This window comes from Hippocampus bargibanti, linkage group LG16, assembly GCF_051943395.1.
Source record: "Hippocampus bargibanti isolate YZ-2025 linkage group LG16, ASM5194339v1, whole genome shotgun sequence".
In the NCBI taxonomy this organism is placed as follows: domain Eukaryota; kingdom Metazoa; phylum Chordata; class Actinopteri; order Syngnathiformes; family Syngnathidae; genus Hippocampus; species Hippocampus bargibanti.
The window spans coordinates 10100426-10127361 of NC_142749.1; the positions used below are offsets into that span (position 1 = coordinate 10100426).

General features: G+C 43.5%; 2 protein-coding genes across 4 annotated transcripts in view; one reads left to right on the forward strand and one right to left on the reverse strand.

Moving 5' to 3' along the window:
• Positions 1 to 590: 590 nt before the first annotated feature.
• On the forward strand, positions 591 to 18540 carry slc12a9 (solute carrier family 12 member 9). 2 transcript variants are annotated; one of them, XM_089016819.1, is made up of 14 exons: positions 593 to 860; positions 7707 to 7931; positions 8004 to 8138; positions 8215 to 8352; positions 8783 to 9085; positions 9170 to 9277; positions 10215 to 10326; positions 10410 to 10567; positions 10656 to 10738; positions 11092 to 11216; positions 14015 to 14207; positions 14269 to 14443; positions 15645 to 15791; positions 16716 to 18540. In XM_089016819.1, exons 2-14 carry the CDS (start codon positions 7727 to 7729, stop codon positions 17555 to 17557), a joined length of 2724 nt encoding a protein of 907 aa, XP_088872945.1. In that variant the 5' UTR covers positions 593 to 860; positions 7707 to 7726; the 3' UTR covers positions 17558 to 18540. The 2 variants fall into 2 exon arrangements, with proteins under 2 accessions (XP_088872944.1, XP_088872945.1); XM_089016818.1 differs by having other exon boundaries at positions 591 to 860; positions 8783 to 9277.
• A 153-nt stretch (positions 18541 to 18693) lies between these two features.
• hsd20b2 (hydroxysteroid (20-beta) dehydrogenase 2) overlaps positions 18694 to 26936 on the reverse strand; it is a 37446-nt gene continuing 29203 nt past the window's right edge. For both annotated transcript variants that reach the window (XM_089016825.1, XM_089016826.1), the window contains 7 exons: positions 21210 to 21277; positions 21076 to 21120; positions 20952 to 20986; positions 20796 to 20877; positions 20640 to 20705; positions 18943 to 19089; positions 18694 to 18859 (listed from right to left, as the gene is read on the reverse strand). In XM_089016825.1, coding sequence (XP_088872951.1) covers positions 18728 to 18859; positions 18943 to 19089; positions 20640 to 20705; positions 20796 to 20877; positions 20952 to 20986; positions 21076 to 21120; positions 21210 to 21277 — 575 coding nt within the window. In that variant the 3' untranslated portion in view covers positions 18694 to 18727. The remainder of the gene's footprint in view (positions 18860 to 18942; positions 19090 to 20639; positions 20706 to 20795; positions 20878 to 20951; positions 20987 to 21075; positions 21121 to 21209; positions 21278 to 26936) is intronic.

Consider the following 26936-nt stretch of genomic DNA (forward strand, 5'->3'; position numbering starts at 1 on the left):
GTTCCTCTTGACTTTACTTGGTCAATGAGTGAGTTGGTGTTTTGGGCCAAAGATGGGATGCACCATGGACTTGTGGTCAACGCCCAATTGCAGGTGGGCCCGCCGGCCATCATTTTTTTTACCTCCTCAAGCTCATCAACGTGTCTTATGATGTGGTTCGGAGCAATCTTCTATTTGAATTTTACAACGTCGCCCCCTAGTGCGGAAAAAACATCACTAACTTGAAAAAAAAAATACAACTTCACATACACAGAACATTGTATATATTTTTAGAATGTGAAAATAAACGAAGAAATAAAATAATACATGAAATGATATAATATAATTAAATAACCGATCGATCGAAAGCTTGTGTTTGTGTTCCGGGTAATGACGTCAATGGCGTTGCTCATGTCGGAGAGTAGCATCGCCCTTTATAGACACAGACTATTGTATAGACTTTTAGAATTTGAAAATAAACGAAGAAATCAAATAATGACATAACATAATAAAATAAAATTAACGATCGATCGCAAGTTTGTGTTTTTGTTCCGCCTAGTGACGTCAGAGGCGTGGCTAATGTCGGAGAGTTGCATCGCCCTTGTTTCCGAGGCTTCAAAATAGTGGGGGCGTCCCCTTTTATTCAGTCACATGGTTACTTTTCAGCACTCCCGTGACAGTTTCGAGCAAATAATCGCAGTACAAGGCGTGTCATACCCCTGTGATGTTATTGCGCATATTCCTTGGGCCGCAGCTCGGTGCCGACCGCCGTCCCGGGACAACATCAGCCAGCAGCAAGTGGACGTAAAGCGGACATCATACACAAGACGACTGGGGCTTCAAGCCGGAAGTGGGCTACTGTTTGTCGAGAGAGCGTCACGGTAAGTCTGATCTTTCTGACCGTAGCATAAAGCATGACTACCCGCTTGAATGAATTCAAAAGTGCGTTTATCAATTTCGATTGTGCAGTATTCGTATTTTTATTTTAAACGCAGTGTGCTACCGATTCGTCATTGCTTCACTTCCTGATTCAAAACAAAAATGCCAAGGGAGCACTCTTCTTGATGCCTCTTCAAAATGCAAACTTTTCAGCTCCCAGCCCCATTCAACGTAAATGTGACACAATTGGCAGTCTGCGTGGAAGTGCTCCAAACTAAGGCAAGGGGCCACGAGATGGCCCCTTTAGATGGTTCCAGACGGTTTGCACTAACACATGCAACAGCGGGCATCCTTTATTTTCAGCATCAGCAACAATCCAAGTAATTTAAAACTGTTACAGATCAATATCATGGCCTACCTACACAGCACCTGTTCTGTGTCACGTTTTATATGTCTAACCATTATGACTGCAGTTTAAACTTACTGTCAGTCAACATCCTTATCAGAAAGCAGCAAAAGAGAAACAGTTTACAGTATATTTGTCACATCTCGCTGCCATCCGGGGCGCGCCCCGCCCCTCCTGTCACCTCCTCCGACATTCTTGGGAGACGGCCCCTCCAATCATCATTCACCTGGGTTCCCACAGCTGATTGTCATTCACTGATTGTGCCTTCTGCCTATATCTGTCTGCCGCTCACTACCGTCTTCTGTCGGAGTATTCTTGGTCATTGCCATTTCCACGTCCGTGTTGCCAGGTCTGCTATCATTCAGTTATCTTCCTTCACTCATCCCTGTTTGTTATTATTTGACGCTGTTTCCAGTAAAGACTCTTTATCCACCCAAGCCTGTCACGCCGTGTATTTCGGGTCCTTCCCTAACACCAAAAGTCCGTCGCTCGAGGTCTGCCTCCTAGCACTCGAGCGATCGTCACACAATACTCCGACCACCCATGGACCCCGCCGGCGTTGACAGGTATTTTACCGCCCTTGTACAAGAGGCGGAGCGTTCGAGCCAGCTGGCCCAGGCGATTGAGGAAATGCGCCACGCCACTACCTCGCTGGCTCAACGCCTCAAGGAGATGGAAAAGAGCATCGCCACCCTCTCTGTTCCTCCCCCCCCGCCCGTGGGCAGGCGCACGCCCCCGCTACCCCAACCCTCTCGCTACGCAGGCGAAACCGAGCGCTGCGCTCAATTCCTAATGCAGTGTGCGCTCGTGTTTGAACAACATCCTGACGCCTACGTTAGCGATAAGGCTAAGGTAGCCTTCATCACCAGCCTGCTCGCGGGTGAAGCCGAATCATGGGTGCTGGCGGTACGAGAGTCCCGACCGGAGCTGTGCGCCTCGTATCCGGACTTCGTAGCCGAGATTCGCCGGGTGTTTCACCATCCAGTGACGGAGGTCGAGGCGGAAGGGAGAATCCTCGACTGCGTCCAAGGGGCCCGTTCGGCCGCAGAATACTCCGTCGCTTTCCGGATCCAGGCCGCTGGCAGCGGCTACGGCGACCGAGCGTTGAGGGGGGTGTTTCGTCGCGGCTTGAATTCCGACCTAAAGGATGAGTTGGCTACCCGCGACGCCGGCACCACCTTCGACGACCTCGTCGGGATTGTCATCGGCTTGGATCAGCGTCTTCGAGAGCGGCGAAAGGAGCTGAGCGACCGACGGCCCGAGGTACCCCGAAGCCGACCCCGGTCGACCACACCCGGCAGCGACCGCGCGCAGCCCCAGGAGGGACTCTGGGAACCGATGGTGATAGGGGGGGGAGACGACCGCTCCAACCCGAGGGCTCGTCGCACCCGAGGCCCCCAGCCTAGGACCCACGGCCAATGTAAGTCCCCGCCGAAACGGAATCCGTTGGGGGCTAAGTCCACGACACGAGTCACACGGTTGGAGCTGGAGAGTGAACTATTTGGCCCCTCCAGCTCCCAAAGAGTGCGGGCACTAGTGGACTCGGGGGCCGACGGGTGCATTATCGACCCCCACCTGGCCGACCTGCTGGGCTGCCGACTTTTAGATCTCCTTCCCCCTAAGGAGATCGTCGACCTGGATGGCCGATTATTAGCCCGGGTCACCCACCTCACAGCCCCACTTAAGCTCTGAGTGGCAGGCAACCATGTGGAGCACCGTCAATTTCTTGTTATGCCCTCCCGGAACGCGCCATTGGTCTTGGGTCTCCCCTGGCTCAAGGCCCATGACCCATCCATTTCTTGGGAGGGCCCCACCATTCAGGGCTGGAGCCCCTACTGCTACGCTAACTGCCTGCGGTCGGCTACGGCAGGGCGTAACCCCTCCCGCGGTGGCCCGCCCGAGGCCATCTGCCTCAAAGGCGTGCCACATTGCTACCACGACCTGCGGGAGGTGTTCAGCAAAGACAACGCCCAATCCCTGCCGCCCCACCGACCGTATGACTGTGCTATAGACTTGCAGCCAGGGGCTCCATTACCGGACTCCAGACTTTACCATATTTCTCAACCGGAACGGGAAGCCCTGAGCACTTACATAGACTCCTCTCTAGCGGCAGGACTCATTCGGCCGTCGCGTTCCCCGCTGGGCGCAGGGTTTTTCTTTATCGACAAGAAGGACGGATCCCTGCGCCCATGCGTTGACTACCGGGGCCTGAACGACATCACCATCCGCAACAAATACCCTCTCCCCCTCATGGATTCGGCCTTTGCGCCCCTTCAGTCCGCCACCATTTTTTCCAAATTAGATCTTCGCAGCGCCTACCATTTGGTCCGAATCCGTGAGGGGGATGAATGGAAAACAGCCTTCAAGACGCCTTTAGGGCACTTTGAATACCTGGTGATGCCGTTCGGGCTCACGAACGCGCCCGCCGTATTCCAGAATTTAATTAATGATGTGCTCAGGGACTTCCTCAATGTTTTTGTTTTTGTGTACCTCGATGACATTCTTATTTTTTCTCGCTCTGCAGAAGAACACCGGCAACACGTCCGACGGGTCCTGGCGCGGCTCCTGCAAAACCGGCTCTATGTGAAGGCAGAGAAGTGTGACTTCCATGTCCGCTCTCTGTCGTTCCTGGGGTTTGTGGTGGAGCAGGGGCAGCTCAGGGCCGACCCCGCCAAAACCAAGGCGGTGGTGGAATGGCCGATCCCAAAGACGCGCAAGCAGCTTCAGCGGTTTTTGGGGTTTGCCAACTTCTACCGCCGCTTCATTCGCGGGTATAGTCAGAAGGCACTCCCCCTCACTAACCTCACGTCCACCAAGCTCCATTTCAGGTGGACTCCCGATGCTGAGGGGGCTTTCAACCGCCTCCGTCGTGCCTTCACCAACCCCCCCGTTCTGCGTCATCCCGACCCGGATCTTCCGTTCACGGTCGAGGTTGACGCATCCGAGTCCGGAGTAGGGGCCGTCCTTTCCCAGCGCTCTCCCACCGACCAGAAGCTACGCCCCTGCGCCTTCTTCTCCCGCCGGCTCAGCCCCGCCGAAGCCAATTACGACGTCGGCAATCGGGAACTGCTGGCGGTCGTCCTGGCCCTGCAGGAATGGAGACACTGGCTTGAGGGAGCTAAACACCCCTTCACCGTCTACACGGATCACAAGAACCTGGCGGCCATCCGGTCGGCCAAGAGACTTAACTCACGGCAGGCCCGATGGTCACTCTTCCTCACCCGTTTTGACTTTTCTCTCACCTACTGCCCAGGGTCACAGAACACCAAGCCCGACGCCCTATCCCGTATCCATGAGCCGGCAGAAAGGGAGGAGACTACCACCAACATCCTGCCGGCCCAGCGCATCCTGGGCGCCCTGAGGTGGGAGGTTGAGAGAAAAGTCCAACAAGTCCAGGGAACCACCACCATCCCCAGGGGCTGTCCCAAGGATCGCCTGTTCGTCCCCCCCCCCCTACGCACCGAGGTGCTCATCTGGGGGCACACATCTAAGATAGCTTGCCACCCGGGGGTCAACAGGACGATCCAACTCATCGCCCAACGGTTCTGGTGGCCGGGGTTTAGGAGGGACATCACCCTCTTCGTGAAGGCCTGCCCGACCTGCGCCCGTGGAAAGGCCTCCCACCAGCCCCCGGCCGGACTCCTCCAGCCCCTACCGGTTCCGTCCAGACCCTGGTCCCACATCTCCGTCGACTTCGTGACAGGCCTCCCCCCCTCCCGTGGCAAGACGGTCGTCCTCACCATAGTGGACCGATTCTCCAAGTCGGCCCACTTCGTTCCGTTAACCAGGTTGCCGTCTGCCACCGAGACGGCTCAACTCCTGGTTAACCACGTCGTCCGTCTCCACGGGATTCCGACTAACATCGTGTCGGATCGGGGACCGCAGTTCGTGTCCAAGGTATGGAAGCGTTTCTGTCGGTCCCTAGGGGCATCGGCGAGCCTGTCGTCTGGGTACCACCCCCAGACCAACGGACAGACGGAGAGGAAGAACCAGGACCTGGAGGCGGCCCTCCGGTGCGTGTGCCTCCACAACCCGGCGTCGTGGGCCCTGCACCTACCCTGGGTGGAGTACGCCCACAACTCCCTGGTCTCCGCAGCCACAGGTCGGTCCCCATTCATGTCCGCCTGTGGCTATCAGCCGCCCTTATTTCCCACACAGGAAGGCCAGGTGGAGGTCCCGTCTATCGACCATCACCTCAGACGGGCCCACAGAGTCTGGAAGGAGACCAGGGACGCCCTGTCACGCACCGCATCCCGGAACCGGCGGGTGGCAGACCGCCATCGACGGCAAGCACCCAGCTACCAGGTCGGGCAGGAGGTCTGGCTATCTACGAAGGACCTTCGGCTGGCAGGGTCCTCGGCCAAGCTGGGCCCACGCTTCACGGGTCCCTTCCCCATCGAGGCCATCCTCAGCCCGGTCTCGGTGAGGCTCCGGCTACCACCCACCATGCGGATCCACCCCGTGTTTCATGTTTCCCTCCTCAAGCCAGTGGAGACCAGCCCCTTAGCCCCCACGCCCACCCCCCCACCTCCCCCCCGGATATTGGACGACGGACCAGTCTACACCGTGCGGGAGATACTGGACTCCAGGCGCAGGGGCAGAGGAGTGCAGTACCTGGTCGACTGGGAGGGCTATGGACCTGAGGAACGTCAATGGGTCCCACGGGCCTGGATCCTCGACCCATCCCTCACCCGGGCCTTCCATGCGGCTCACCCATCCAAACCTGGGGGGCCGCCGAGAGGCGTCCCTTGAGGGGGGGGCACTGTCACATCTCGCTGCCATCCGGGGCGCGCCCCGCCCCTCCTGTCACCTCCTCCGACATTCTTGGGAGACGGCCCCTCCAATCATCATTCACCTGGGTTCCCACAGCTGATTGTCATTCACTGATTGTGCCTTCTGCCTATATCTGTCTGCCGCTCACTACCGTCTTCTGTCGGAGTATTCTTGGTCATTGCCATTTCCACGTCCGTGTTGCCAGGTCTGCTATCATTCAGTTATCTTCCTTCACTCATCCCTGTTTGTTATTATTTGACGCTGTTTCCAGTAAAGACTCTTTATCCACCCAAGCCTGTCACGCCGTGTATTTCGGGTCCTTCCCTAACACCAAAAGTCCGTCGCTCGAGGTCTGCCTCCTAGCACTCGAGCGATCGTCACAATATTGTCCCCCAACAATATGTGGAACATACCAGGAGACATTTAAACCAGCCTAGCTTCACAATTTAAATGATTTCAAAATCTTGGGTACAAGAAAAGTTTAATTTAAGTTATGATAGATGAATGAACATTCAGTGGGTCAAAAAAATAGAAAGGCATGCTGCCAAGTTCTGTTTGTTCGGGTTTAATGTAAAATGAAACACAAAGCTGTGAGCCAAGTGGCGCCAAATACCAAGCTGAGGTGTGGAGCAGCTTTCATTATGCACAACGCATCACAAACGTCATACGCTGGGGATTCCAGCGAGAGAGTAATTGTTGAATTTTTCTGTGCTTTTTGTCAACAAAGCGTTTCTACTGTCCATGGAGGTGGAAAATAAGAAAAGAATGTAGATCCCATTGATTGTGCAAGTAACATGACCAGTCAAATGCATCTGTCCACATTTTTGAATCAGGTGACTGTTGTGATAGAATGGCTTTTCATCAACTTCCTTCAACAAAATACTGCATAAGACTCGTGAGCCAGTTCAAAGGAAATTTGCTGCATTTAAACATGCTCAGATGACCCGATTAATAAAGTAAGAAGTCATGGAAATGTTATAATGTAACGCCACTTTGAGTCTCATTTTCATGAGCTCTGAACATGTGACAAGCAGTGTGGATGGTGAACATGAGAGGCTTTCTGCTTCAATTCTTTAAAATGTATCATCCAGTGTTGTGAAAAGAGGGGAAATGTGGGAAAGTCACAAATATGAATTGTTGTTTGACATTTACATCTATGTTTTAAATTTTCTCTTAAATAAATACATTGTTGACCAGTGTAATGGTCTCCTGGTGTTTGCCACATTCAATATAAAATAGATTAGATTAGATTGGCCTTTATTAGTCTCACGGTGGGGAAATATTGGATTGGATTGGATTGGATTGGATTTGCCTTTATTAGTCTCACAGTGGAGAAATTTACATTTCACAGCAGCAAAGTGATGAAAGGAATGAAAGTAGAAAAACAAAATACATGAGCTGCTGGAAATATACATTGATATACAGTATGTCAGCTGCAATGTCTTTGACCAAACAAACTATACTGTATATATTTAATGGACTTTCTAATTATTGTGTTTTACTGAGCTAAATACTGCCAAACACAAATAAAAATGAAAAGACGTGACTGCAACTGTTTGTCAATATTATTCGTGTAGACCACAAACTGACTCTTCAGCACCTCTGCTGGTCACCACTAAGTACTGCATTTTCAAATGAATTAATTCGTTGGCTGATTTGCGTTCTGCAGGGCAAAGTGAGGAGGCGACCATGTCAAACGAACGCAGCCCCCTCATCACTTCAGGGGTGTGCGGTCTCAGCATGGCGGTGGCGTCCTGCGGCACTGTCGTGGACACATCCCCTGACTGCACTTCTCAGACGCCGAGTAAAGAGCCCCGAAAGCTCAACACATTTTTCGGTGTGATGGTGCCGACCATCCTCTCCATGTTCAGCATCATATTGTTTCTGAGAACGGGTGAGGTGACGTTCCACGGCAGCATCAGCGGATATTCATATGAACCTGAGTTGACTTGAGCTCATTTTGCAGGTTTTGTGGTTGGCCACGCGGGGCTCCTGCAAGGCCTTCTGATGGTGGTGGTTGCCTATGTAATCATAACGCTTACCATCTTATCCATCTGCGCAATTTCTACCAACGGGGCCATACAGGGAGGCGGCGCCTACTGTATGCTTCCTTCTTGAAATTGCATTTTTGTGCTGATCTCATGTTGGAAACTAAACCCCATGATTCTATTCATCAGACATGATCAGTCGATCACTGGGGCCCGAGTTCGGAGGAAGTATTGGTTTGATGTTCTTCTTAGCCAAAGTGTTTGCTTGTGGAGAATACGTTCTTGGTCTGGTGGAGGCTATTCTTGATGTGTTTGGCATGGATGCAGGTAATGTTGTTTTTTCTCAGTCAAACGGTATTTAATTTTCAATGATATGAAATATTAATTCTTTGTGAGAAGCAAGAATTTATCAGCTAATCGTGTTCTTCAACTCAAAAGCTGTGCTAATTTCACATCCGAAATAATGGCCTCTTGTACAGGTCATTAAATCAGGAAATTTACTCAACGAATGTGTTTATCTGTGGCAGTAAAAGCTGAGATTATGATTGAATTTAAGCGCTTATCGATTTAGTGTTTTTTTTTGGGGAGGGGGTTATGAAAACACAACTTTTCCACTGTATCAATCAAGACCGCCTTTATTCATGTAATCTGATCAAATGCTTTATCTTGAGCCTTTGCAAGAACTAAGCTTATCTCCTACAAGACTCGATCTTTGTTTATTTATTTATTTTTGTATTTATTTATTAATTGAATTCAGAAACATCCGTGTCTGAGGGCGTGCGAGTGCTCCCTCAAGGTTACTGGTACACCGTGCTGTACTCGACTGTGATCCTCCTGCTGTGTCTGGTGGTGTGCCTGGTGGGCGCCCACATCTACTCCCGGATGGCCTTCGGCATCCTGCTGCTGGTTACCATCTCGCTGCTGTCCGTCTTCATCAGTTCCGTGGCCGTCAAGCCTCTGGATTTTGTCATCAGTCACCAGGGTCCTGGCAATCAGACCCTGCGTTACAACGCCAGCTACACCGGCTTTAACGTGACTACGCTGAAGAACAACCTGGGACGTGAGTGTTTGAACGCGCACTCCTCCTTGGGAAATATTGACAATCTAATGTACGTGTCACTCTTTGCCACCTCCTCCCTTGCAGCCGGTTACTCAATGGACTACAGCACCAACACGGTCATGTCGTTTGCCACCGTGTTCGCCGTTATGTTCACCAGCTGCACTGGAATCATGGCTGGAGCCAACATGTCAGGTGATGAGTGATCTACTACCGCCATGAGGAATGCACCATTTCTGCTCCCCCCCCCAGGCAGTACAAAACAAGTTCTATACATATATTTGCGTGAATAGTAAGAATAATAATACATTATTATTTATTAGCGCCTTTCAAAGCTCCCAAGGAGACTAGTAGCAATACCATTATTATTATTAGCATTATTATAATAATTACTATTATCATCATCATGATGATTATTATTATTATTATTATTATTCCTCATTAGGGTTGCGGGGGGTTCTGGAGCATATCTCAGCTGTCTTCGGGCACGAGGCGGGGGGACAACCAATTCAGCAACCAATTCAGGGTTGCCAGCCAATCGCAGGGCACACAAAGACAAACAACAGTCACTCTCACACTCACACCTAGGGACAATTTGGAGTCTTCAATCTGCCTGCCATGCATGTTTTTGGAATGTGGGAGGAAACCGGAGGACCCGGAGAAAGCCCACACGGGTCCGGGGAGAACATGCAAGCTTCACACAGGGAGGCCGGACCGGGACGCGAACCGGCGACCTCTGCACTGGGAAGCCGGTGTGCTAACCACTTGACTACGGGGCCACCTATTATTATTATTATTATTATTATTATTATTATTATTATTATTATTATTATTATTATTATTATTATTATTAGTAGTAGTAGTAGTAGTAGTAGTGTTATTATTAGTAATGTTATTAATATTAGTGTTACTAATATTATTAGTGTTATTATTATTAGTGTTATTATTATTTTTATTAGTATTATGATCATTATTGTCATCACTGTTATTATCATTGTCATTATTATTATACTATCATGTTATGCAATTTGAAGATTTAAAATGTGTTGCATTAAGGGATTGTAGGCCAATAATATACATAGAAATATAACACAAACTCTGTCCTCACCAATTATTGTTCTTGTGACTGAAGGAGACTTGGAAACACCAAGCGTGTCCATCCCCAAAGGAACCATCGTGGCCGTCATTTACACCTTCATCATCTACATCCTTTTCTTCATCTTGGTCAGTGCCACTTGTGACAGGTGAGACATTGACGCAAAACAAAATTTTTACTTAGCAACAATAAAATACTGTTGGAGTTAACTTTTTTGCCTTTCATATCTAGAACTCTTTTGATTCAGGATTATGGTTTCCTCCAGCGAATTAACATCTGGCCACCATTTGTGACCATTGGGATCTACTGCGGCGCTCTGTTTGCCGCAATGTGTTCCATGATAGGAGCGTCCCGTATATTGCACGCTCTTGCTGTGGACCAACTGTTTGGTACTAATTCATCTCCCAAGACAACATTACCATTTCTTTCCCAAGTCCTTTTTTTCTCAGTGGTTTTAATCATTTTTTCCCCCCATAGGTTTGCCATTAGCACCCGCAACGATCACAACAAGGTCTGGCAATCCATGGATGGCAGTGGTTTATACGTGGGGGCTGGCACAGGTTAGCAGGAATACCGTAGAGCTAGCGAGCTAGCTATCCAGTTAGCTGGCTAGCTAAAAGTAAAAATAGCTAGCTGGCGAGCTAAAAATAAAAATAGCTAGCTAGATGGCTAACTAAAAATAAAAATAGCTATCTATCCAAAAATAAAATTAGCGAGCTACCTAGCTAAAAATACAAATAGCTAGCTAGCTAAAAAAAAAAAAAAAAAATAGCTCGCTAAAAATAAAAATAGATAGCTCGATAGCTATCCTGCTAAAAATAAAAATAGCTAGCCAAATAGTTTTTTTTTAGGCTCACGGTTTTTGGGGGTGTGGGCGATTCACACATCGTCACGATTTGCATTTGCATTACAGGGTGTGGTGTTTGCCGGCCAGCTCAATGCCGTCGCCAGCTTGGTGACCGTTTTCTACTTGCTGGCCTATGCAGCTGTTGACCTCGCTTGTTTGGCGCTTGAGTGGGCATCGGCCCCAAATTTCAGGTAACCCGTGTAGACTACTGGGATGATTCTCACCAGTCTGTCTGTTTTACACAATATGCCGTATTTTCCGTACTATCAGGGTTTTTAGAGTATTTGGCACACCTTCCACGAAGGGCCTATTTTCAAACTGTTTTCATGAAATGAAAAAACATCAAGCTATGGTCCGACATGCGTTTCCTAAACTGGCTGTCTTTTCATTTTTGATTTATTGTGAAGAGGAGAAATTGAACTGAAACTCTACTAAATGTTCAAAAACACATACATCTGTGTGCATTTATTTGATATCCATGATAATCACCTTAAACTAGGAACACCGACATCTCTATATCTATAATTTACAAAATCACTTGAAATGACTTCTACTGAGCGTATTTTACAAAGATTCCACCGCATATAGCTATATTTTATTCAGCAAGAATTGTTTTCGAGTTGGTGACGATGCCTGACGTGATGTCACGTCTGGAACGCCCCTGACCGAGAAAGCGACACACAATGCATTTTGGGTACTTTGTTTGGTCTGAAAACTTCATGTTTATCCGTGTTTATGGCGAAATTAGAAAACATAAATAACGCGATGGTGAATCGTTGTGTGTTGCACCAAGACTACTATTTGATATTAGTTGACACAAATTCCCAGCAGACAAATCATCCCATTTCCAACGGAGCTTGTGCACCATCTTGTCTATTTTCTGGAACGCTACATTGGAGTCCTTACGGCTCGAATTGAGACGGGAGGACTTCTTTAATCGATTGCAAACATGTCTGCTTTCCTCTTCAGAACTATTTGAATCATATTCATAACTGGATGAGTAACAAGAAAACATCTGAAGCCATTGTTTTGAATCTAGAGCAAGGCAAAACGTCCTGGCGTGACGTCACGAACAAGGGGGCGGGACCTTCTGAAACTCGGCCTCTACGAGGTCATTTCGAAGTAGTTTTGGGACACTTTAACTCATTTTAATTGGTGTTTTGCATTTGACTAAAAATATCAGCCCGGGCATTTTAGATGCTATGAAACGTTTTTCTGATGTCAGTTAGGAAACAAAAACATTGTGTCTGTTGTCCTTTAATGCCTCATAACACAGAAGTGATATTACTAGCATAGCAATGCCAATTTTTTCTCCCCATTCCTAACTTTGTATTCTCTGCTCAAGTTTCTTAAAAAAATAACCATTGAGTTTTTGTAACATGCTCTTGTCATTTATAGTCATTTATCATTTATTAGTTATAATTTTACAATGGTTTCAGTCTCCACGTGCAGCAGTGATGCTGTGCGTAAATATCACCATTATGTGACAGCTGGTGACCTGGAAAAAATAGATTGAAATAGACCCTGACAAAAAGTGACATTTATAATGGCACGCGGCGTAGGTTCAGAAGCTTTCTTAACCCTTTGGGATAATAGGCTACTGGGGTCATGGCCGCACCAACAGGGAAACATGAATTGGCAGCATGTCGTTATCAAGCTATGGGCTGTAAAAATGCGACCCCCCCCAACCCCCCCCGGGCGTTTTATGCCATTTTGGGGTCTGACGTAGGCCGGTGATGTGGGTTAAGAAGGTTTTCTGACGCACGTAATTGGAAAAGGGCTTTCAGCGAGGCCCCCTGCTGGTAATTGCTGGCTGATGACTATAAATCGACCTGGCAAAAATGTTATTGCTTTGGAAGGTTTCCGCGTCCTCCGTGTAGGGGGGCCATGGCCAGAAACACAATTTGGCAGGGGCTGGGGACCCCAGAATAAAAGCACAAATGGGATTTCCATGCTATCATTGTAAAGTTGTTATCCTGAGGATCCGGTAGCTTTCCCGTCTTAGGATGTTGTCGTGTGATCCTCCTTATTTTAAATCATCACTCACATTTTTCAGCGTGGTGGTTGAAATCATATCAATGAAGACCCCATCGGAACATTTGTACCGACGCTCGCCTACTTACGAACATTTGAGTTACGAACAAACATGTTTGTCGTAACATAGGTAGTATTCTCTCCAGTTGTACATATCTTTATAGAGCATATATTTTATTAAATGTTTACTTTTCACTACAAACCTATACAGGTTACTTATACAAGCCTTAAACATACTTATATACACCCTAAACATACATTCCATACAAAATATATCACTGATCCGAATTCACCTTACGAACGTCCATTCGGAATAAACATATCTCATTTGTAAGTTGGGGAGCGTCTGTACAACTTTTACCAAATTAATTAATTAGTTAATTATTGGTTTATTAAGTCATTCACTGCCATTCCGTAATTTATTCGGGAATTGAAAAGCATGACGTTAAGCGCCATTCCTGAATTTGTTCGGGTTTTGGTTTTTCGTGCGGGGGGTAATGATAAAGCGATGGTCAGACCTCTGACCATGTTTTTCCCTCCCACGAGGGGCGGCATTTGCCTTTTGTCCATGTTAGCGCTTTGTTCCAGCTTCAGCTGTTATTAAAGCGCTGTATAAACCTATATGTGTGTATTGCATTGAATTGTCCCACATTTCAAGCTCAGATAACTCCACACCCATATAACTTGGGAATTAACTCTTTTTTTCTAAACGAAAGAAGAGAGTCTAAGGTTTCCTACGCTAAATTGAATGTTTATGTTGTCCTAATGCTCAATATTCTGTGGCACCTACAATTTCACTGAAAATGACAAAAACCCTGGCACTGGAGTGGACACACGTTTGCACATCGTCTGGCAGTGAATGAGTTAAATATCATATTTGTTTATTTATTTTTTGTTTATTTATGTATTTTTCAACCACACAACAGGTGTCTGTATCCGTTTCTGTGTTTTACAGGCCAACCTTCCAGTTTTTCTCGTGGCACACATGTCTGCTTGGGATCCTGAGCTGCTTAGTCATGATGTTCGTCATCAACCCTGTCTACTCATCGGGGAGCATCGTCCTCCTGTTGATTCTGCTGCTTTTCCTCCACTACCGTTCTCCCACCAGTAGTTGGGGCTACATCAGCCAGGCCCTCATCTTCCATCAGGTACCACGATGAGCATCCAGATTCATTCTTAGAGCTTTCTGACTATCGATTGTGGTTTTAGGTGCGCAAGTATCTACTGATGTTGGATGTGAGGAAAGACCATGTGAAGTTTTGGAGGCCGCAGGTGTTGTTGATGGTGGCCAATCCGCGCTCTTCCTGCCAGCTCATCTTGTTTGTCAACCAGCTGAAAAAAGGAGGTCTCTTTGTGATGGGCCACGTTCAGCTTGGAGATCTGGGTAATGTTCCCTGCATGCTCTGCGTGGGACATCTGCCGCTAACGGCATTAACTGATGTTTATCTCTTTCTCGAGCGGCCCCTCCTGCCATGCAAACACAGACATATGCGGCAAATGCATGTTCTCAATCGCAACGTCTTTACTTCCTGTTTTTTTTTCTCTAAAATGGCTACCTCACCCTAGTACAGTGAGACCTCAACTTACGAAATTAATCGGTTCCCAGACAGAGTGTGTAAGGCGAAAAGTGTGTATCTCAAAAAAAAAAATCCCATAGGAAACCATTAAAATGGGAATAATCCGTTCCCGGGTTTCCATAAAATATACTTTTCAACTAAATAAGCCTTAAAACTACACATAACATACCTTATTCTATGTATAATAAATGTGCTATTGTATTGTAATGAAAGAAATACACTGAATTGTATCATAAAGTCACTTTATTTACATTTGTGATGGTCATTTATGGCTTGATGGAATGGCGTTGGAGGTCGAAGGTCAAAGGGAATTGCTGTTTGGAAAGAGGCGCATTACATGGGGACTGTAATTAAAGAAATAAACTGCTGTAAAATAAAGTTTTATTTACCTTTTTGATGGTCGTTGATGGCTTATGGAAGGAGAGTCACCTTCCATAAGGACTGTTGGTAACTTAACCTCTGGTGCTGTTCGGTTGTGTGCTTCCGCCGAAGATCACTCCGCCAGCCGTGGTGGGTGTGTATTATGAAAATAGTGCTTATTATAAGGTTTAATTTTCATAAATTTGACATTTGTAAGATAAGGTGTTTGTAAGTTGAGGTATATACAGTACATAGTGTTTTAAACTGTACAAATGCTATTTGACAATCTTACTCCTCTTTTTACTCTTTGGGTCCTCTTAAAAGTGGCCAACAATACCTTGGGATACATTGTTGATAGCAGATGATTTCACTGAACAGGAAGTCATGAATATAACTACCAAAAAAACAGTTGTAGCCCAGAAGCTTGTATTAGCTGTTACTAATTCTTTTGTGAGAGATGTTTCATATGTTACTGTGATGTTAACAATCATGATTTTCAATGAGGAACATTTCATTGAGATTCAGACATTTCCATTTCCCGTTTGAAAGTTTCTCCTGCGCAACCACCCGCACGTTCAGATCTGTCCGGCATCCATGTTTTTCATCAGTTGTCTGCATTGATGAGTCCTTATCTCGTCCGTGATTTAGATTCGCTGCCGTCAGACCCAGTGCAGCAGCAATACAACTTCTGGCTGAGCTTAGTCGACAAGCTCGGGGTGAAGGCCTTTGTCGACCTGACACTTTCACCATCGGTCAGGCAAGGAACGCAGCATCTTCTACGCATCACGGGCCTCGGTGAGAAAAGATTACGGGGAGGGGCATCTTAGATTTTAGTCTTGACTCTGCAATCATTTTATTAGTTTTTTGCTTGTTTTGTATTTGTGTGTATTTGTTCGTTTACGTCATTTATTGGTTCATTCATTCGTTCATGTATTCATTTATTTATTTATTCATTTTTGTATGTATTTATTGTTTGTGTATGCATTTGTGGGTGTGTTTGTTTGGTTAGTTAGCTCATTTATTGGATCATTCATTGGTTCATTTATTTATTCATTTGTTTTTATTATTATTATTAGTTTTGTGTGTATGTATTTGTGTGTGTGTGTGTTCTTTTGTGTGTTTGGTTGGTTTATTTATTGGTTCGTTTATTTGTTTGTTCATTTATTTGTTTCTTATTTGTGTATGCATTTGTGTGTTTGTTTGGTTTGTCCATTCATTGGTTCATTTATTTATTTAGTTTTTTTAAATTATTATTATTTTGTGCATTTATTTGTGTGTTTGTTTGTTTGTTTGGTTTATGGATTGGTTTGTTTATTTGTTCATGTATTTATTTATTTATTTGTGTATGCATTTGTGTGTGTGTGTGTGTTTGTTTTATTGGTTCATTTATTGGGCCATTCATTGGTTTATTTATTTATTTATATTTGTGTGTTTGTTTGTTTGGTTGGTTCATTTATTGGCTCATTTGTTGGTTCATTCATTATTTATTTATGAATTTATTTATTTTTATTATTTTTGGTGTATTTACTTGCGTATGTATTTGTGTGTGTGTTGGGTTGATTGCTTTATTTATTGGGTCATTTATTGGTGCATTTATTAGCTCATTTATCACTTTTTTATTGGTTTATTCATTGCTTCATTCATTGGTTCATTTATTGGTTTATTCATTGGTTCATTCATTGGTTCGTTTATTTATTTGTTTATTGTTTGTTGTTCCAGGCGGCATGAAGCCCAACACTCTGATTTTGGGTTTCTATGACAGCTGCACCCCCGAGGACTTCTTCCTGCAAGATACCGCCTTCTGTGGCACCTCCGTAGCAAAAGGCCCAGAAGGCGAGTATAATTTCGGGGTTGACTTGCCTTCCTTACAGGCCCATTTCCCTCCCGTTCGACACGTGGAGAGTCCTCGCTGGCTCTCTCCCGAAGAGTACGTGGGGATCATCGCCGACGCCATCAAAATGAACAAGAACGTGTGCCTGGGCCGCTATTTTTTCCACTTGGAAGGCGAAGGGAAGCAGAGCAAAGTGGACGGCTCGGAGCGGACCATCGACGTGTGGCCTCTCAACCTGCTGCAGCCGGGCTGTCGCGATTATCAGGACGTGTGCAGCCTCTTTTTGCTGCAGATGGCCTGCGTGCTCAACATGTCCAGCAAGTGGCGCCACGCCCGAATGAGGATCTTCCTCAACGTGGAGACGGAGTCCAGCGACCAGGGATGGGTGGTCGACGAGGAGACCTTTCGGGAGTTGCTCAAAAAGCTTCGCATCCGAGCCTCCATCAAAATCGTCCCGTGGGACTCGGTGGTGCAACACCACGCTCAGACGGACACCGAGGATGGGAAGGAGCAGAGCCACGCCCTCTCTGACCACTTCCTGTCTGCGGTAAACTCCATGTTGATAGAACATAGTTCTCAGGCTGCTGTTCGCTTCCTTTATTTACCGCGCCCCCCCGCTCATCACGACTGTTCCCAGACGTACTTGGCCCAGCTAGAAGCTGTCACCAACGGTTTGGGGCCGACGCTCCTCATCCATGGCGTCACCCCGGTGACCTACACGGAACTTTAAGTATTGCCTGACTGTTTAAATACTGTATATTTCAGCACCGGTTCCACGTGGACGCGATGGCTCAACAATTGATAGCTCGAATAAGATCCGGTAAGAGCGACTTTCGATTGACATTCTCACTGTGGTTGATGATTTCCCACTATCACGTGTCTATTGTGGATGTGGTAAACAAATGGAGTGTCCGGTGAGTGTATGACACCAATGTCTCTCACTCGAGTGTAAATATGCACTCGATCTCACATTCTCATGGGATACCTTCCTACTTTCACGCACTTGAACTGCTTTGCTAATTAAAACCATGTTTACCGGCCTAACTTATACTACCGTTTGAGTTGACTGTGTTACAGAACCTGAAAAAAAACTACAAATTTGAATATAGAAATGCTCAAAATACAAGAAGCATATTTTCAGGGATGTCATTCCAAATTTTGTCGTATTTAAACGGCAATGATAATGGTTTTAATTGTTTGTTTTTTTGCGGGACTCTCCTGTATCAAGTCCCTTTTTTAGATCAGTGAATTGGTTGAATTCATCAATGTAAATTTACCTTTTCAGTATTTACTCAAGAATTGGCAACGACTCTGCCTCTCATCTGCTGGATATTTGGATTGCATTCTTTTGCTTGAAGGTGCAAAACATTAGATCAACCGTAGATCAAATGAGGTCAAAATTGTGAAAGAAAAGGTTACTTGTTTATTGTTTCACATCACAAAGTAGCTAATGCAATTTTTTGTGTGTTTTCTGTTGCGTTTAACACATATTACCTCATTTACAAGCATGAAACTGCCTTAAAAAGTTAACAGCTAATTTTATTTAGCTTTGCTTCTCTACCATGTTTTTGTGTGTGTGTGTAGCAGTTGATGGAAAAAGTCATCGGGTGTCAACATTTGGAGGAGACGCTAGTGTTTGCGACAGATATGCTAAGCACTCTGCTTCCATCTTACGTGCTGAAAATATTAAAACTGCAAGCATACGACAATGAGCATTAATGGTGAGATTTCATTTTGTTAAGAAAGACTTTTTGAGACGGGTCGGAACGTGATGCTGTGCTAAAGATGGGGGCGAGGGGAATATGTTGATTCACAACACTCACTTGTCAGTGGCCCCACAAAAACAAACCTAGCTTCCATCCGTTGTAAAGTGCAGGCAACAGTGCATTGTTTTTTTCCTTCATGAATTTATATGAACCCCGTTGCACAATCCTCTTTGGATTTTTCTTCGGTGTGCCATGTCGTGCAGCTTTGCCACAAGGAATGAGGACATTCGTAGACAGTCGGGGATGAGTAAGCCAATAGCAAAGCTCTGAAACACAGAGAAAAAAAAAAACAAAAACGTTGTTGCGGAGGTCATTGTGTGGTCGTGATGATAATGATGAAGATGCTGACCTGCAGCGCGTGTAGCAGACAGCCGCTGGTGTAGCTGGAGTAGCCCACTGTGTTCAAGGCCTCTCGGGCGTAAGCTGTAGCGCTCTTGACGTGTCCGCTGCTTTTCATTTTGTTCATGTTGGTGGAAACCAGGAAAGGCACCACGCACTGTACAAATGAGACCAGTTTGCCTTTTGAGGTTCAGTCTTAACTCATTCACTGCCATTCCTGAATTTATTCGGGTTTGGTTTTTCTTGCAGGGTGGGGGGGCGATAAAGCGCTGGCCAGACTTCTGGCAATGTTTTTTCCCTTTCACGAGGGGGCAGCATTTCCCTCTTTTCCATGTTAGCGCTTTGTTCCAGCTTCAGCTCTTGTTAAAGCGCTGTATAAACAATTATGTATGTCTTGCATTGTATTTTGGACAGCCGCCCTCATTTCAAGCTCAGATAACCCCTGACCTATACAACTTAGGAATTAAATCTTTTTTTTCTAATGGAAGAAGAGAGTGTAAGGTTTCTAACGCTCCTTTGAATGTTTATGTAGTCCTAAAACTCAATATCCCGTGGGTCCTGCAATTTTAGTGAAAATAACAACAACCCTGGCACAGGAATGGACACATTTCTGCACGTCTGGCAGCAAATGAGTTAAAGAAGGTGCTAAATATAGTCATTGTCAAGTACCGCTCTGGCATTTTTGTGGTGTCTTGTCGAAAAAGAACTTTGTTGATGTGAGGCAATGAGCTTACTTTCAACAACAGTATTTTTGGACAAAAGTAATGTTTTACTTTCATTCAGTTGGCATATTAGTACGAAGGGACTTCGTTGAGATGAGTTGAAGAGCTTCATTCAGATACAATTTATACATTGGCATTATGGTGTGAGTAAGTAAATATGTTGAGCTTCATTTTGACAAAAGTTGTGCTTTGGCATCATCTTGTGGCATCAATTATGATAAACATGCAATCATCCCTTTATAGTTTAATGCCACTTTTGATTATTTGAGTCGGCCTGATTGTTTTTTTTTCTTGAACTCATTTGCTGCCAGATGTGCAAAAATGTGTGCACTCCAGTGCCAGAGTTTTTGTCATTTTCACTGAAATTTCAGGACCCACTGAATATTGACTTTTAGGACTACATAAACATTCAATACAGGGTTAGAAACCTTAGACTCTCTTCTTTCATCTGAGTTAATTCCTAAATGATATGGGTCTGGAGTTATATGAACTTGAAATGAGGGTGGCTGTCGAAAATACAATGCAATCCACACATATTATTTTATATAGTGCTTTAACAACAGCTAAAGCTGGAACAAAGCTCTAACATGGAAAAAAGGGAAATGCTGCCCCCTTGTGGAAGGGGAAAACATTGCTAGAGGCCATGGCCAGCGCTTTATCAGCACACAAGCAAAAAAAAAACAACTTCAGCAAATTCGGGAATGGCGCTCCATGTTATACTTTCAATTCCCGAGTAAATTACTGAATGGCAGTGAAAGAAAATCAGCATGTCAATTTGTTTTTTTTCATCAAAATCGAATTCCCCTTTTTTAACCCCCCAATTATTGCATTATTTTTGCTATTTGCGTCTCGGTCAATTGTAGTTAGTGGTACAAATTTTCCAACATGAAATTTTCATAAGCCGAAAGAGTGTAGTTATGCAAGTGAATCCCATGTTGCAGTTTCCCTCCACAAAATGGGAAGAACTTAATATCACTGAGTTTACCTGGATCGTAATCCCCTGTGCTTTGTATTCAGCATGAAGACACTGAGAGAAATACATCACAAAGGCCTGCCCAAAAAAAATACAAGAAAATAATCATAAATGATCTTGAAAGAGCGAAACAAAGACACAAAAATGAAAGTTGATGCTAGCATGTACCTTAGTGGCGGAGTAAAGGGCCAGCAGAGGCTGTGGATGGATTCCCACTTGGGAAGAGATATTAATAATCAATCCTGTTTTCCTGCAGTGAGACAACCATGAATTGATTATCCGGTAGGAAATTCTCCTCATTGTGCGACACCATCATTAGCATACCGTTCAAGCATGCCGGGCAAAACCAATCTTGTCGTCTAAGAAGAAGAGAGAAGGGAAAAAAAAGACTTTAAAAACAACTGCAAAGTGGCGACTTTACATAACCCGTTTAATCGTGTGATCTTACTTGTGCAACAGAGAGGGCATTGCAGTCGAGAACCTCTGTGATTTTCTGGAGATAATAAATACACAAGAAAAAAACTGGGTGTTAACAATAATTGAAAAATGTGTAACCAAATTAAAACGCATTAAAAACGATACCTGTTCAGCATCTGCAATTTCGAGGAATGAGGCGAAATCGTCAGAGTACGACATTGCCACGTTGTTCACTGTGGAAAACACATTAACAAGAATATTTGGTAATTATTATTCTTTCTTGCTGGAAAATGACCAAGAGTCAAAATTCTAATGGTCGATGTATGCTATATTTTATTTTTTTTTTTTCATGTGGCGGTGCACATGTTTCTATCTCATCAAATCATGAAGCGAGAAAAGTTGATGTGATCAAGCTACAGATATGTTCGAAATATTGTTATAATCTGTGACAAGTTGTGATTTATTGACATCAGTTTACTTATTCAGTACTTTTGAAAGAATTTTGTAATGTTGCAGTGAATGTGACTAGTCGTATTCACTGCAAAAAAAACGGCTTGCAAGTCATTTGGGGAGGGGGGGGGGGGGCAAAAAACACTTTACTGTAAAATGTATGAAAAAAAACCGACCATGTATAGTATACATGGTTGGTTTTTTTTTTCGGTTTAAAAAAGATTTACTATCCATGGTCTTTTTTCCGTCTAAAAATGCCTTACTATACATGGTAGTTTTTTTTCTCGCTAAAAACGCCTTACTACACATGGCCGTTTTTTTTTTCAGCAAAAAAATGCCTTACGATACATGGTTGTTTTTTTCGGCTAAAAATGCCTTACTATACATGGTTGTTTTTTTGGGGCTAAAAACGTCTTACAATAATAAATAGTCATTTTTTTGGACAAAAAAGCCTTACTAATCATGGTCGTTTTTTTTCTCGCTAAAAACGCCTTACTACACATGGCCGGTTTTTTTTTCAGCAAAAAAAATGCCTTACGATACATGGTTGTTTTTTTCGGCTAAAAATGCCTTACTATACATGGTTGTTTTTTTGGGGCTAAAAACGTCTTACAATAAATAGTCATTTTTTGGACAAAAAAGCCTTACTAATCATGGTCGTTTTTTTCGGCTAAAAAAGCCTTACTATACATGGTCGTTTTTTTGGGGCTAAAAACGTCTTACAATAAATGGTCATTTTTTTGGACAAAAAAGCCTTACTATACATGGTTGTTTTTTGGGCTAAAAACGCCTTACTATACATGGTCTTTTTTCCGGCTAAAAATGCCGTCCTATACATGCTTGTTTTTTTGGGGCTAAAAACGTCTTACAATAAATGGTCATTTTTTTTGGACAAAAATGCCTTACTATACATGGTGGTTTTTTTCTGCTCAAAAATGCCTTACTATACATGGTCGTTTTTTTTCGGCTAAAAAATGCCTTATTATACATGGCTGTTTTTTACAGGCTAAAACGCCTTACTATACATGGTCGTTTTTTTCGGCTAAAAATGCCTTACTATACATGGTTGTTTTTTTGGGGCTAAAAACGTCTTACAATAAATAGTCATTTTTTTGGACAAAAAAGCCTTACTAATCATGGTCGTTTTTTTCGGCTAAAAACGCCTTACTATACATGGTCTTTTTTCCGGCTAAAAATGCCGTCTTATACATGCTTGTTTTTTTGGGGCTAAAAACGTCTTACAATAAATGGTCATTTTTTTTGGACAAAAAAGCCTTACTATACATGGTCGTTTTTTTCTGCTCAAAAATGCCTTACTATACATGGGCGTTTTTTTCTGCTCAAAAATGCCTTACTATACATGGTCGTTTTTTTCAGCTCAAAACACCTTACTATACATAGTCATTTTTAAGGCTTAAAACGCCTTACTATACATGGTCGTTTTTTGGGCTCAAAACACCTTACTATACATGGTTGTTTTTTTGGGCTAAAAACGCCTTACTATAAATAGTCATTTTTGGACATAAAAAGCTTTACTAATCATGGTCGTTTTTTTTCGGCTAAAAACGCCTTATTATACATGGTGGTTTTTTTCAGCTAAAAAGGCCTTACTAACATTCGTTTTTTTTTCGGCTAAAAACGCCTTACTATACATGGTAGTTTTTTTCCAGCTAAAAATATGGTGGTTTATTTTTAATTGTTTATTTAAAAAAAATAACTATAAATGGTCATCTTTCTTGGTTAAATGGCCAAAACCTGGCTTTGAACCCTGCACACCAGCATTGTTAAGCCGAAGTCATAATCAGTCAGCCACAGTGGTGCTGCTTGACTGAACACATAACACCACTCTAAAGGTCGTCATATACAAATTTGTTCTAAAAAAAAGCATGGTCGTACATGGTCGTTTTTTTTCGGCGAAAAACGCCTTACGATACATGGTGGTTTTTTTGGGCTAAAAACGCCTTACTATACATGGTCGTTTTTTTCCGGCTAAAAACGCCTGACTGTACATGGTCGTTTTTTATCAGGCTAAAACGCCTTACTATATACATGGTCGTTTTTAAGGCTAAAAACGCCTTACTATACATGCTCGTTTTTTTCGGCTAAAAACGCCTAACTATACAAGGTCGTTTTTTTTCGGCTAAAAACGCCTAACTATACAAGGTCGTTTTTTTCGGCCTTACTATACATGGTCGTTTTTTTCTGCTCAAAAACGCTTTACTATACATGGTTGTTTTTTTCTGCTCAAAAATACCTTACTATACATGGTCGTTTTTTGGGGCTAAAAAAGACTTACTATACATGGTCTTTTTTGGGGCAAAAATATGCCTTACTATACATGCACGTTCCTCATGAAGAGATAGTTATTTTTTAGGGGTGGCGTACTTTACAATATGTGGTGTATTATTATATAGTTAAGCCTAAGTAAATACATAAAATGTGGTCAAATGCTTTGTACCGGATTCGAACCCTGCACCCCAACAGTGGAAAGCTGACCCTATAACCACTGGACCAGTGTGGCATGGCAACACCACACCCGTAAGTAACAACCAAAAAACAACTTTGCATACCAGGTTATTTAAAAACAAAAAACAAACAAACACTGCAGATGATTGCCAGGGTCTGGCTTTACATGTCACGATTGGGCTAAAAACGCCTTACTATACATGGTCGTTTTTTTCGGTCAAAAACGCCTGACTATACATGGTCGTTTTTTGGGCTAAGAACGCCTTACGATATACGGTGGTTTTTTTGGGGGGTCAAAAACGCCTTACACATCGTTGTTTTTTTGGTCTAAAAACGCCTTACTATACATGGTCGTTTTTGGGGCTAAAAACGCTTTAGTATACATGTCTTTTTGGGTCAAAAACGCCTTACTATACATGGTTGTTTTTTTCTGCTCAAAAATGCCTTACTATACATGGTCGTTTTTGGGGCTAAAAACGCTTTACTATACATGGTTGTTTTTTTCTGCTAAAAAATACCTTACTATACATGGTCGTTTTTTACAGGCTAAAACGCCTTACTATACATGGTCATTTTTTGGGGTCAAAAACACCTTACTATACATGGTCGGTTTTTTTTTCGGCTAAAAAATGCCTTACTATACATGGCCGTTTTTTACAGGCTAAAACGCCTTACTATACATGGTCGTTTTTTTCTGCTCAAAAATACCTTACTATACATGGTCGTTTTTACAGGCTAAAACGCCTTACTATACATGGTCGTTTTTTTCTGCTCAAAAATACCTTACTATACATGGTCGTTTTTACAGGCTAAAACGCCTTACTATACATGGTTGTTTTTTTTCTGCTCAAAAATGCCTTACTATACATGGCCGTTTTTTACAGGCTAAAACGCCTTACTATACATGGTCGTTTTTTTCTGCTCAAAAATACCTTACTATACATGGTCGTTTTTACAGGCTAAAACGCCTTACTATACATGGTCGTTTTTTTCTGCTCAAAAATACCTTACTATACATGGTCGTTTTTACAGGCTAAAACGCCTTACTATACATGGTTGTTTTTTTTCTGCTCAAAAATGCCTTACTATACATGGTCGTTTTTGGGGCTAAAAACGCTTTACTATACATGGTTGTTTTTTTCTGCTCAAAAATACCTTACTATACATGGTCGTTTTTTACAGGCTAAAACGCCTTACTATACATGGTCATTTTTTGGAGTCAAAAACACCTTACTATACATGGTCGGTTTTTTTTCGGCTAAAAAATGCCTTATTATACATGGTCGTTTTTTTCAGCTCAAGAATGCCTTGCTATACATGGTCGTTTTTTTAGGCTCAAAAATGCCTTACTATACATGGTCGTTTTTTTCTGCTCAAAAATGCCTTACTATACATGGTCGTTTTTTACAGGCTAAAACGCCTTACTATACGGTCATTTTTTGGGGTCAAAAACACCTCACTATACATGGTCGTTTTTTTTCGGCTAAAAAATGCCTTATTATACATGGCCGTTTTTTACAGGCTAAAACGCCTTACTATACATGGTCATTTTTAAGGCTAAAAACGCCTTACTATACATGGTCATCTTTTTCGGCTAAAAACGCCTTACTATACATGGACGTTTTTTTCGGCTAAAAATGCCTTACTATACATGGTCGTTTTTTTCGGCTCAAAAACGCCTTACTATAACATTGTTGTTTTTTGGTCTAAAAACGCCTTACTATACATGGTCGTTTTTGGGGCTAAAAACGCCTTCCTATACATGGACATTTTTTTCAGTCAAAAACGCCTTACTATACATGGTTGTTTTTTGGGCTAAAAACGGCTTACTATACATGGTCGTTTTTAAGGGCTACTATACATGCTTGTTTTTTTCGGCTCAAAAATGCCTTTCTATACATGGTCCTTTTTTTTCCGGCTCAAAAACGCCTTACTATACATGATCTTTTTTTCGGCTAAAAACGCCTTACTATACATGGTCGTTTTTTAGGCTCAAAAATGCCTTTCTATACATGGTCCTTTTTTTTCCGGCTCAAAAACGCCTTACTATACATGATCTTTTTTTCCGGCTAAAAACGCCTTACTATACATGGTCGTTTTTTTGGGCTAAAAACGCCTTACTATACATGGACATTTTTTTCGGTCAAAAACGCCTTCCTATACATGGACATTTTTTCCGGCTAAAAACGCCTTACTATACATGGACATTTTTTTGGGCTAAAAACGCCTTACTATACATGGACATTTTTTTCGGTCAAAAACGCCTTCCTATACATGGACATTTTTTTCAGTCAAAAACGCCTTACTATACATGGGCGTTTTTTTGGGCTAAAAACGGCTCACTATACATGGTCGGTTTTTTTCGGCTAAAAAATGCCTTACTATACATGGCTGTTTTTTACAGGCTAAAACGCCTTACTATACATGGTCGTTTTTTTTCGGGCTAAAAATGCCTTAATGAACATGGTGTTTTTTTGAGCCTAAAAATGCCTTCCTATGCATGTTTTTTGGGGGGGCTAAATACGCCTTACTGTACATGGTCGTTTTTTTTTGCTCTAAAAGCGCCTTACTATACATGGTTGTTTTTTGGGGGGCTTGAAAACGCCTTTCTAAACATGGTCGTTTTTTTCGGGGTAAAAATCTCTTCCTATACATGTGTTTTTTGGCCTAAAAATGCCTTACATGGTCGGTTTTTCAGATCAAAAAACAGCGTACTATACAAGGTGTTTTTTTTCAGCCTAAAAATGTCGTGGTAATTTTTTGGGGCCTATAAATAACTTACTTTACGTTGTGCTTTTTTTGGCCTAAAAATGCCCTACTATACATGCTCGTTTATTTTTAGCCGAAAAAATACCTGACTATACATGGTCGTTTTTATTGGGTCGAAAACGCCTTACTATGCATGGTCGTCTTAATTTCAGTTTACAAATGCCTTACCATACATGGTCGTTTTTTTCGGGCAATTTACCCCGAATA